Source organism: Lissotriton helveticus, chromosome 5_1 (genome assembly GCF_964261635.1).
Source record: "Lissotriton helveticus chromosome 5_1, aLisHel1.1, whole genome shotgun sequence".
Classification (NCBI taxonomy): domain Eukaryota; kingdom Metazoa; phylum Chordata; class Amphibia; order Caudata; family Salamandridae; genus Lissotriton; species Lissotriton helveticus.
In genome coordinates, this window is record NC_136065.1 from 1,319,690,712 (window position 1) to 1,319,702,924 (window position 12,213).

General features: G+C 41.0%; 1 protein-coding gene across 1 annotated transcript in view; it reads left to right on the forward strand.

The window, feature by feature from the left end:
* Positions 1-3,387: 3,387 nt before the first annotated feature.
* Positions 3,388-12,213, forward strand: part of LOC144752653 (uncharacterized) — a 197,837-nt gene continuing 189,011 nt past the window's right edge. Inside the window, exon 1 of the mRNA XM_078640528.1 lies at positions 3,388-3,589. Coding sequence (XP_078496654.1) covers positions 3,388-3,589 — 202 coding nt within the window. The remainder of the gene's footprint in view (positions 3,590-12,213) is intronic.

The window sequence follows — 12,213 nt, forward strand, 5'->3', positions numbered from 1 at the left end:
CGTTGAAGTTGAAACCAGAGCCACAAATAAAGCCTGTTTGAATGCGAATTTGAGCATGCTGGAGCCTGTTTTTGGATTGGGAAAGGCCATTCGAAATATTTGATCAAAGTGCCGGTGTTGAAATCTGGCACGTCCTCTCCTTTAGGTGCACTGTGACCTCTGGCGCACAGGGAAGGTTGTACGGCATACACAGCTGAGGATCCCCCCCAGGTGGAGCATTGCGAGATGGGCATGGCAGCCGGGATCTGGAGATTGGAGGACATCCAGGAAACGGTAAACTGTGTCACTTGTTGGAAAGGCAGCGGTAACAGAGGACAGCAATATTAATCTGTAGAATGGGACGCTGGTATTAGCGAGGCTTTGTAGTGAACTGTAACGAAAGAACGAACATGGATTGGCTACGAGAGAGAGAGTGCACCTGAAAAGTTACTCAATGATGTTGATATCGGTGAGGACTCAGGCGATTCGGGGACTGGGGGCAGATTAGATCAACCAGGAGTGCACAGATATTACGAAATTACTTGAAAATTACTGAAATGGAAAATTTCCAAATGGTGGGAGAGCAAGTCCCCACAATGCTTGGTAGATGTTGGCTGGGGTACTGAGGGGCCTGCAGATTCTCATTGCACCGGCATATGAAAACCCCAACCCGGATATGCTACGTGAGTGGGCAGAGAAAAGTGCAGAGTCGTCTAGACCAGTGTTTCCCAAACTGTGGTCCGGGGACCCCCAGGGGTCCATGACACATTCCCAGGGGGTCCGCAGACAGCAGTTTTAGAAGCACTTGAAAGTATCTTGTATAATTAGCAGTTTTAAAACAACAATAAAAGTGTCAAGATAATACCAGTGATTAATGCTCCTGCTGGGGAGAGATGAGAGTTTTGTCCAGTGGCAGCTTTGAATGATCTAATATAGCACAGAGGGTTAACATGCCTACTGCAAAGAACATGTATAATGTATATTAAAAAACTGAGATTTTTTTGGTACTGTGCAGTGACAATCGTAATCTAGCACAGTGACATATAAACTGTCATCAAAGAGCTCCTTGCAAACTGCAGGGTACAAGTTAGTGACATGTTTTTCTCAGTCTTTCATTATCCTGATACCGCTAAGAAGGTTTATTTGGGTGGAAATACATGTTTATTGTTAAAGTCAATGCTGACCACTGTGTTATGTTCTGAATTCTGAGTTTGTGCTTTTTCAGACCAATCACTATTTAAAAATGCCTACCAGTATGAATGACGTGAATTCTACACCTTGTAGTCCCCTTTGCCTTATGTGACATTTTCTATACACTGATTTACATGTATAATTCACTGTCTCTATATGTGTGTGATGTAAAGTGCTCTCTCATACAATGATATGAGAGATGCTATAAATGTAATACATGTGACAGAGGGGCTATGGAGTGATGAGAGATACTGTTGGAGGCTGATAGTGGGGGAATCATTTAAGAACCCCAAAAAAGATTGTCGTATTCTAGTGCATAGTAAGGACATACCCCCAGATTCATCAAGAACACATTCCTTAATAGCGAAAAATACCGATTTGCTATTAAGGAATAGCAAAATGCTATGCATCAAGAAATCACTAAAAAAATAGCGATTTCTAATAATTCCTTAATTGCGACTCGCAAATTGCGAGTCGCAAGTAAGCAATATCTCCCCATTCATTTCTACGGGCCTAGAGGCCCATAGGAATGAATGGGGAGACAATCTCAATTTGCTAATCGCAATTAGCGAATCGCAAATTGAGATTGCGATTACAAGGGTGCAGAGGTGTCCAAAGGACACCCTGTTGCACCCCTGAAATTGATGTGTGCACATATGTTGCGCACACACATGCCCTTAGGGCATGTGTGTGCGCAACATGAAACTTTGAAAAATGCACTTTAGTGAATTTTTCAAAGTTTTTGCAAATTACCATGAAGTTGTACTTCATGGTAATTTGCGTGCCCTAATAGCGAATTCGCAATTTTTTTCACTTTCATGCATTGCATTTAAGTAACCTCAATTTGAGATTCCTTAAATGCAAAGAATCGCAATTTAGCGAATTCTTCTTTTGCGACCGGTATTTTTGCATTTGGGATGATACATCCCAAATGCAAAAATACCGGTCGCAAAGGGGCAGATTCTGAGAATCTGCCCCTTTGCGAACGGATTTAAGCTTGATGAATCTAGCTCTTAATTCACTACTCTTTAAAAGCTAATACAATTCAATAAGTATTGATAACTGTGTTGTAGACTGCACCATTGTTTCCTAAATATTTTTTGGGGGGAGCATCCCAAAGCTCTCTTTGTAGTGGTCAGGCTCACTCACTGCACTTGGTGTGCACCCTATGGGGACTGGTCTGAAAACATTTGCCAGGGCTGCTTTGGGTTTCCAGTCTGGCCCTGGCAGGAGCAGGAGCCCCGTACAGCAAAATAAAAACCAATCATTTAAAAGAGATGCAGCACCAACCTTCCCGTTAATTTCCTTATTTTTTTCCAAATTCTTTCAATATAAAATACAACAGAAGTGGCAGAGAGAGTTGTTAGCCTCTTTGGCTTAACAACACTCTCCGCCACTTCAGAAACGCAGGACTGCACCTATATTTACAAGAATATGATACAGCCCTGTGTTTCCCCTATGCTCACGCTAAACTTAACTTTGTGGCGCCAACGAAAGGCACCCTTGTACCATAGTGCAAGGGTGTCTGCATGCAGGGGAAGATTGTGTATGCACAGTAAGGTCGCCCTTCCTGCACATAAACAATTTTGAAATGCAGTTTTTCCACTTCTATATGTGCTGCTTAAAAGATTGTTTATTTGCAGGAAGGGTCATCTTCCTGAACATAAACAATAGAAGGCGTTTCGCAAAAACAAGGAGAATTAAAACATTTCTCCTTGTTTCGCCAAGTTGAGACCAGGTTTTCCCTGGACTTAATTTTGGCGTTGCCTCCCATTTACGCTGCCCTTTGTTAATAGGGGCAAGTGTCAAAATCAATGGGTGTTGCGGTGGAACGCCCACCGCAACACCCACTGCCCACCCCTTTCACGCTAAGCATTGGGTGAAAGGGGGTGTAATTTACAAGCCAGTGTTAAGCCATGTTAAGTGGCTTAACACTGCCTTGTAAGTACAGCGAAGCCCCTATCGCCATGGGAACGTCACAAAAAGTGACATTCTCATGGTGATAGTGGCTTGTAAATATGCCCCTAAAATAATTACTAATGCGAATATTTGTTTTGTGTGCACATATGTGTTTATTTTTTTCGAATTACTGTTTTAATGTTTGAATTTTAAATCCTACAAATTGCGTGGAGGTCCCCAGTTTCCAGTGGTGACTCAATGGGGGTCCGCAGGAGTCAAAAGTTTGGGAACCACTGGTCTAGACGTATGCTGGCCATAATGATCAAATATGCCGACATCGATCGTCAAGCTCCTTTGAAAGAGATTGAGGTTTTGAAAGAACAACTAAGCAAGCTGTCAGAACAGGAGTTGATCAACAAATTTGAACTTGAGATGCAGGGGTGCTTAACTAAATATGAACAAACCATTAAAGATCGAAAAGCAACAAAGTTCAGAAGAGAAAAGCTAGATTGTCAAAGGGGTAATCTTCACTTTCTCCAGATGTATTGATAATTTACGGTGCCAATAATTACTGCAAAGTGTTCAGAGTAGTGGTTAGAAAAAGAAAGAGGAAACAAACTTAGAATTAGGCTAAAAAATATAAACTAATAATGAGGACAATCGACAAAGTGTGCCAATACCATCTGTGGAGGACGAGTTGCTTTTTTTACGCTGGGACCACAATCTCAACCTCAGACCTCTGCCAAGCCATGACAGAAATTTTCACGGAGGCAGCAAAGGAAAAGGAAGAAAAGGAGATATGCGTGAAAGAAGCAGCAAGAAAAGCACTGTCCAGAAGGAGAAATGAGTGATAGCAGTACAATCAATGTCATCAATTGGAAGAAAGTAAACTCTTATCTCTGGGACTCTCATATTGTGCCCCAATAAATCTGAACTATGTCCAAACAAGAATTGATTGTTTTAAATTCATGAGAAAACTGAGATTATGCAAACAAAATTAACAACAGAAGGGCAGATCTGCCAGATGACTCTCGGGATAAGGTGGATTTAGGTATCTTGCCATTTCAGATTTAAACTTACTGAGAGATATGGATAGCTTATCCAGAGGAGAAGCAAGTGAGGTCACTGATGACAGGCTTATTCAGGAGCAGGGGCTTAACCCCTTCGATGCTCATGACGGAGCGGTTCCGTCATGAGCGTCGGTTGAGCTGTGCTCATGACGGAACCGTTCCGTCATGAGCCCATAGGCTCATTAGAACGTTCAGCACAGCGCAGGAATCTGCGCCGCGCTGAAGGTGTTAATGTTTTTGAGAGTCCAACCACTCCATTCAAACCAAAGTCCATCTTTTCACCCATGGTTCTACGTGATTCCATAGACATGTTTTGCAGATTTGTTTCAAACTCAATACAATCGCCTAGTACGTAGATTACGCCAAATAACCAATATAGTAGTGAGAGAAGCCGATAAGTGTGGCAATATTGTATTATGGCCACTATCCATGTACCTAGAAAAAGCCATGGGGCAGTGGGGGGGGGGGGGGGGGATGGCCAGTGCTACTGTAAAATTGACAAGAAGGAGGCTCTTAATATTAAGGTTGCATATCATTCTGAATTATCTAAGTAGAGGTCATCAGGGCTTATTACCCAGGGAGAATTTCTATTTCTTAAAGAAGAATCACTGATTTTACCCATCCTCTACCTTATTCCAAAGGTGCATAAGAATTTGATCACATCACCAGGCTGTCCAATTATTTCTGCAATTTTCGGTCTTTTTGAAAATGCGTGCATTTATATTGATTACTTTCTCCAGCAACCTGTCGGTAATTTATTGTCCTATTTACAAGACAACAAGGATATTTTGAAAAAAGTGTATGATGTTAAATGGGAAGATGAGTACATTTTGATGACTTTGGACGTGTCTTCCTTGTATACCAGAATTTCCCATGATGATGGGATTAGATCAGTGGATATTTCCTCAGCTCTAGACCATTGAAACTTTACAGACATGCTGAGATGTTGCTCAATAATGAACACTGGTGCCTACACAAAAACATCTATCTGTTTGGATCAGATCTATATCGGCAGATAAAAGAGGGAAGCCATGGGCACCTGCTTCACCGCCAGTTATGGCACCTTTCATATGGGTTGGTGGGAGGAGCAGGTGCTGGCCCAAGATTATGCCCAATAGATGACATTTAATGTGATTTTATGGTCGTGTTATATAGATGATTTATTTATCATATGGCACAGTACTGAGGGCACGGCAAAGAAATTTGTGAAGAGAATCAATACCAATGAGCTGAATTTACTTTTCACTTTCCATATCAGTGCACAGGGTGTCCAGTTTTTAGATCTTACTGTGTACATAGATCAAGATAAGCTGCACACAAAAACGTCTTAGTAAGACCACTGCGGGCAATACAGTTTTATATGCTAGTAGTTTTCATCCTAAAAAGCTAGACTACAGCATCCCATAGATGGAGAATCTCCACATGTGGAAGAACTGCAGCAGTACTGTACAACTTGATTTAGCCCAGCAAGAACTCAGTGACAGGTTTGCTGTCCAGGGTTATAATGATAATGTACTTGAGAGTGCTAAAATTAGAGCCAATTCTAAAACAAGAGAATTGTTGTTCTCAGATAAAAATACAAGTTTAGAGAGCCAGAAAGCCATACAACTGATTACAGGCTTTAGCATCCAGCACTAGAATGTGCAGCATATCCTACAACAACACTGGCATCTGCTTCGTAATGATCCTTCCATTGGTCCAATGGTACACAGTAGGCCACTAATTGCAATCCACAGAGCAAGATCAATGAGAGATGATTTTGTAGTTGTAGTCCAGAAATGCAACAATGAAGCACGTGGCTAATGGGGAGTTGTGGCTTTGAAAAGTGCCACAAATTTAAGCCTGCAAGCATGGGGTCAATATCTCACAATTGACCTTAGCTTTCTCTAATGGAGTTTGGAGAAGTAAGAAAACATTACACTGCAAGAGCAAGTTTTCTGTCTCTGTGCTGAAGTGTTCTTGTTTCACGTTATACATAGACAGCACAATTCTGAAGGTCCATCAACGAATTTTGCAACATGTCAGAGCTACTAAACATAAAGATGAGTCATAACCTGTAGCTGTACGCTTTGAAACAGTGCACAAGGGTAGAGTACAGGATTTTAGTTATTTTGGGCAACTGAACTGGAGTCTAGAAATATCCTCAGGATCAAAACAGAAGTCCCAGCAAGTTTGAATATTGAAGACGATCTATATATCCATCTATAGATAAGTGAGTACTGATTTAGAATTAATTGATACATTTGAGCCAATTCGAGTAAGATATTCAATGTACATATTTTTGTCCATGAGTTTTGTGTTTTTTTATGCACAGGGCACTTTATTTAATTTTTAATTGACTGTGTTAGAATATGGAGTCATTACAACAGATTTTATTAGTACGTGTGGATTAGGACTGGAGCAGAACAATATCATAGCATGAAACATATTCTTCGAATGACATAAGGTTCTTCTTGCGGATTTGTATATTTTCTGTGTAGAAGGTTTACATAACATTGACATTTTGCACATAAATGCCAGTTTGCACAAATGCACTTTGCACTTTTGGGAAAAGGGCACTGGCCCACATTTGTCTTTGTTTTTGAGTTGATTGGTTGCTCTCTGATGGAATGAAGTCTCCTTTGCATTGGATAAGAAATGTGGCATTAAGAAGGGAAGAATTGTACACCTTCTTGCACAACATTCTTTTTTATTTTTTTATTTTATTGAGTTTCATGACAGCAAGCGGACATCATAAAAAAGAAAACTGATTCTTACAGAGCAGCAGGCTTTCGAGCAGCATCGTTTAGCGACATTTGTAGCTTAATACAGTAGATCTGCAGTAAACCAGAGCAGGTCTTCTTTCCAAATCAGTACGAATTGCATAAAATATGAAATATAAAATTAAGTAAGCCCCAGCAATAACATAATGTACCCATCTTCATTAAGAGCCTATCCAATTAGTTATTGGAGACCATAACTTATACCCAAAGGTTTTCTTCCTCCTGCCCTTAATTTTGTATAATGCATACTCCAGATGATAAATGGATAGTAATTTTGTTTGCCACTTAATAAAATCTGGTGGTTCCACATCTAGCCATTGAGACATAATACATGAGCGATACACAGACATACATATAAAGATGAAATCTTCCTCTGCAGCTGGGGCCCGATAATCCATACTCTCTTCACACCCAAAAATAACCATAGGTGCCGTTAACTTTACATGAATGCCCAAACTGTTCATTAAAAAAAACTCTACGTCTAAGATAAGCTGAGACAGCTTAGGGCAGAGAAAAAACATGTGAGCTGCATCAGCTGCGTACAAACCACATCGGTTACAAGTAGTCCCCCGCCCTGAGTTCCATTTGACCAGTTTACCAGGTGTATAATACAAGTCAAAGACCGACATAAAGTGTTGACTTAACAATGAACCATTCAGTAAAACATTAGTGGCTATTTTGATGCTTCTCGCCAGATCAACATGCTCAATGTTCAATTTATTTTGCCATTTGGTCTCACAGACCTCTAAATCATCATCAGCCTTCTCCAAAAGTAGTTGGTAAAGGGGCTCCATTTTTTTGCCTATCCTCAATCGCTTCAATTATTGCAATTTTCCCGACTTTAATCACATTTTTTGATAGCTTCTGATCACAAAAACTGCGTAATTGAAGATATTTAAAGAAGTCTGTGCATTACAACTTATAGCTCTCCCTTAAATGATCAAAGGAGGCAAAGTCATTTTCCTGAAACAAATCACCAATCTTACAAACCCCCAGATTATACCATTTTAACATCACCTTGTCATAAAATATATCTGGAAGAAGAGAACAGTTTAAGAGAGGAGTATATATATTAATGTTCAGACTTATACCTAATCTCTTTTTAACTGTCCTCCATGTGACATTAGCAGAATAAAGGGTCTTAAATTTAGTTTTTTTATAGTAACTTGGCTCGATAATCCAGTTTAAGCATTGCTTTGCCTCGGCCCCCAAAAGCATTTCATATATAGAAGGAGCAGAGAACTCCTCAGTCAGATCTACTGGTAATAAGAGAACACCCATATGCTGTAATATCGCTACCCAATGATACATCTGAAAGTTCGGAATCCCCCATCCTCCTCTCTCTCTGGGCAGCATTCATTTTTTAAATGCTCTCCGAGCCCTATGATACCCCCATAAAAAACGTGAGCATATTCTCTCCATTCGAGAAAAATAAGCGGTAGGTATAACAAATGGAATAGCCCGGAATAAGTACAGAAACTTAGGGAAGATAAGCATTTTTAACACATTGCTGCGCCCCAGGAGTGAGAACTTTAAATTGTTTATTCTATCTAATATTTTGTTAATGGACACAATGATGGGATTCATATTTATCGGAATAATATCTTCATTGTTAGCAGTAATCTTTATACCTAAGTATGTAGCCTCCTTTTCGACCTTAATATTCTCTGGACGGCCAGCCTCCGAATGAATGAGCTGTGTCTTTTCAACGTTTAATTTGTAGCCGGAGAGTTGGCCGAAGACCTCAGCTTCACTTATAATATTGGGTAATGCCATGTTTATATCTGATGTCAATACAGCGATATTGTCTGCATATGCACAAACTTTAAAGTCGTAATTGTTTAAATGCACGGGTCTAATTGCAGTGTTCCTCTCCAAGGTAACAATAAACGGGTCAATATATAGTGCAAACAGCAGGGGGGAGCAGGGACATCCCTGTCTCATCCCCCTTGCAATGGATATCTTCCCTGATGTTTTCCCTGAAATCCTGACAACGGCCGATGGATGGGCATACAGTGTCTGGATTGCCCTGACAAATTCCCCTGGAACCCCTTTTTTGACAAGAACTGACCACATAAATCTCCAAGAGACCCTGTCGAACGCTTTTTCAGGGTCCAACAGGGCCACACCAACAGGGGAACTAGTACACTGCGACCAATCCAGAAGGGATATGATCCGTCTCATGTGGTCTGTGGAGCCTGTATGTTGTATGAATCCATGTTGTCTTAACAAGACCAAGTCTGGCATCATATCATTTAACCTAGAGTAGATTTTACTCTCTGAGTTTAATAAAGATATGGGCCTATAAGACCCGATTTCCGTATCTTTTTTCCCTTTCTTTTTAAACACCACAATTGTGGCGTTGGACCATGATTGAGGAGCCTTTCCTAAGAAGGCCTGCTGACAAACCTCAACCAACTCTCTTTTCATCACATTCTTAAAAATCCTATACAATTCCAAGGGGATATTATCCGGACCCATGGCCTTACCCGAAGATAGGCCTTGTATCGATAATTCAATTTCCTCCCACTCTGGCGGTGCCATCAAGATCGTTCTTTGCACTTCCGATAGTATTACAGGAGTCACATCCTCAAAATATTCACCTGCTTCCACCCACCGAATCTCATCGCTATATAGTGCCTGGTAAAACTCTTGGAAAGAGGTCAGCACTCCTTCCTTCGTCTCTTGCAGAACCCCCTTAAGATCTTTAATTCTTGAAATATCGTTATAAACCGCTTTCTCTCTTGTTTTTTTTGCCAGCACTCTACCCACTTTTTCCCCAATCTCATATAAACTTTTTTATGCTGTACAAATTTTTCAGCAATTTGATCCGCAATGCTGGCGTGCGCACTAGCCCTTTTTATGGTGATGTCCCTTTGAGCTGCCGATATTACATCTAATTCTGCCCCTGATCTTATTACCTCTGCCAGATTTTTCTAGACATTAAAGACCTGCTCAAAGTCCTGCCGGTGTTTAAGCCAAACCCTTTTGCGTTTAAATGAGGAGAAACTAAGAGTTTCCCCGCGTACCACTGATTTAAACGTGTCCCACACTATCTCCTGTGCAGCCGACCCATTATTAATTGCAAAAAATTCCTGGATTATATTAGCCATAAACTGACAATATTCCTCATCCAAAAGTAGTTTTCTATCAAAAGACCACTGTGGAATCTCCATTTTTACATCCGAGTCTAAAACCAGTTCTAATATAAGCGGATTATGGTCCGATACTAGCTTAGGATGAATCTCAATTTTAGCGTTAACCAGGAAAGCCAGCATTAAAAAAAAAAAATCTAATCGAACAAATTTTGAGTGAGGAGGAGAAAAAAATGTGAAACCCGGCTCCCCAGAATGTTTTAGATTCCACACATCGTAGAGACCGTGATCCAAAATGAAGCCCGCAAGGCTTTAAAAAACAATTTTTTCCTTCCTGTATATAGATGATTAGAGCGGATATTTATTCCTGCTTCGATATTAATATTAAGGTCACTCACCACACATTAAAACTGGTGATGGCCACGGTGCTAGCTCTAAGTTCAAAAAGTTAAACAATTCCGCATCATCCAAGTTTGGTCCATAGATATTACGCAGAGTAAATTTACTTTGACCAACCTTGCACTCAGAGATAGCCCAGCGGCCCCATTTGTCGGCCTCTGACTCGAAACACTCACCTAACCCCCTTTTTTTTTTAGTATAGCTACCCCTCTTTTCACACCTGTTTGTTTGGAACAGACAACCATATCCATTCCCAAATCTTTTAGAAACCGTCTATTAGCCCATGCAACATGAGTTTCCTGCAGACAGAGTATATCGACGTGTAATAGTTGGACGATTTTAGCTAGCACTTGTTGTTTCTTGGCATCATTAAGGCCACACATATTTAATGTACAAATCCTTATTTTCCTATCCATGAGCAATATGAAAAAAATCCAATTCAACCTTGAGACTACACATTTTCTTAGCTACAAAAATCTTACACCGTAATCTATAATTGTTCTCTTCTACAATTTCCACTCTTGAATTATTTGCCTGCTTGCTCCCATTCCTGTCCGCTGCTGTCTTTTTTCCCCCCTTCCACCATAACCCCGTGCCCCACCCATTCCCCCCAGCCATCCCTCCCACCTTCACCCTCCCCACCCTTCCTACACTCCTTATGAGGCCCAAGGACCATTAGTCCCTGCAATATATGGAGTGTGTGCCCCACCCCCGTGGCTCCTGACAACCCTGGAGAAGAAAAACGATTATGACCATTTCAGGGAGAGGTTCAAGGAGGAGATCCCATATTTAAAAAAAAACAAGAAAAACAAAAAAGAGAACAAAGAGAGAGACAAAAACAAAACAAAGAAGGGGCTTCTCAATCGCCCAAAAAAACCTCCGAGATATAATTCTATACATCACCGTCCCTACTTTACCCAACTTCGCCCCTCTTCTTCCCCCCCTTTACCATATTATATCATATAGCTCCATCTCCCTATAAAGTGTCCAGATACTCTTTAGCCTAAATTTCCGACCAGAAAAATTTTGTTTGACCTTTAGCCGCCCCCTTAGGTTTAGCCGGATTCTGTAAGTAAACCCCAGCCCCCTTTTTCTGAAAGTCTGATATCAGTTGACGTAGATGCCACCGTTTTGAGACTGTGGCCTGACAAAAGTCCGGTCTCACAAAAAAAAGACAGTCCTTGGCGCGACAGTCTTATCTGGACGCGCCAGAGCATAGATATCTTCCCCAGCTAAAAAATTATTAAAACAAAACAAAATTGCTCTAGGAAGGGACTCTTCTCGTTGACGGGGTTTCCTTATCTTGAACGGGAAGCGATGTGCCCTTTGAATTTCTTTAGACCAATCCCAAGCGGTCAGTTTGGGAAAGGCTTCCTTCAACAGTTCTGCGATGAATTTACGTGTGTCCCAGCCCTCCTTCTCCTCCGGAATTCCCAGAAAATGCAGATTATTTCTACGGGCCTGATTTTGAAGCTCCGAAAGTTTATAGCTCAAATCATCTCGATGAGCCTTTACAGCTTCTAGCTCCGCCTTTTGTGTAGCAGTGTGATGCTCAAGAGCAGAGATTCGAGCCTCTGCTTCCGTGACTCTCGCTGCTGTTTCAACCCCTGTTTTTATAGCCCGCCGCACCGCATTTTTAACCTTGCTACATGTAGCTTGCATTATAGTATTCTCTGCCTTACATTCAGCTCTATGTTCCATCATTGTTTCATAGATAGTTGCCAAAGTAATCTCCTGCAGGGGCAGTTCCCTTGGCTGGTTTTCCCCATTTTCTCGGTCAGTTATATTTGGCCTTTTAGCTCCTTCTATATATTCACT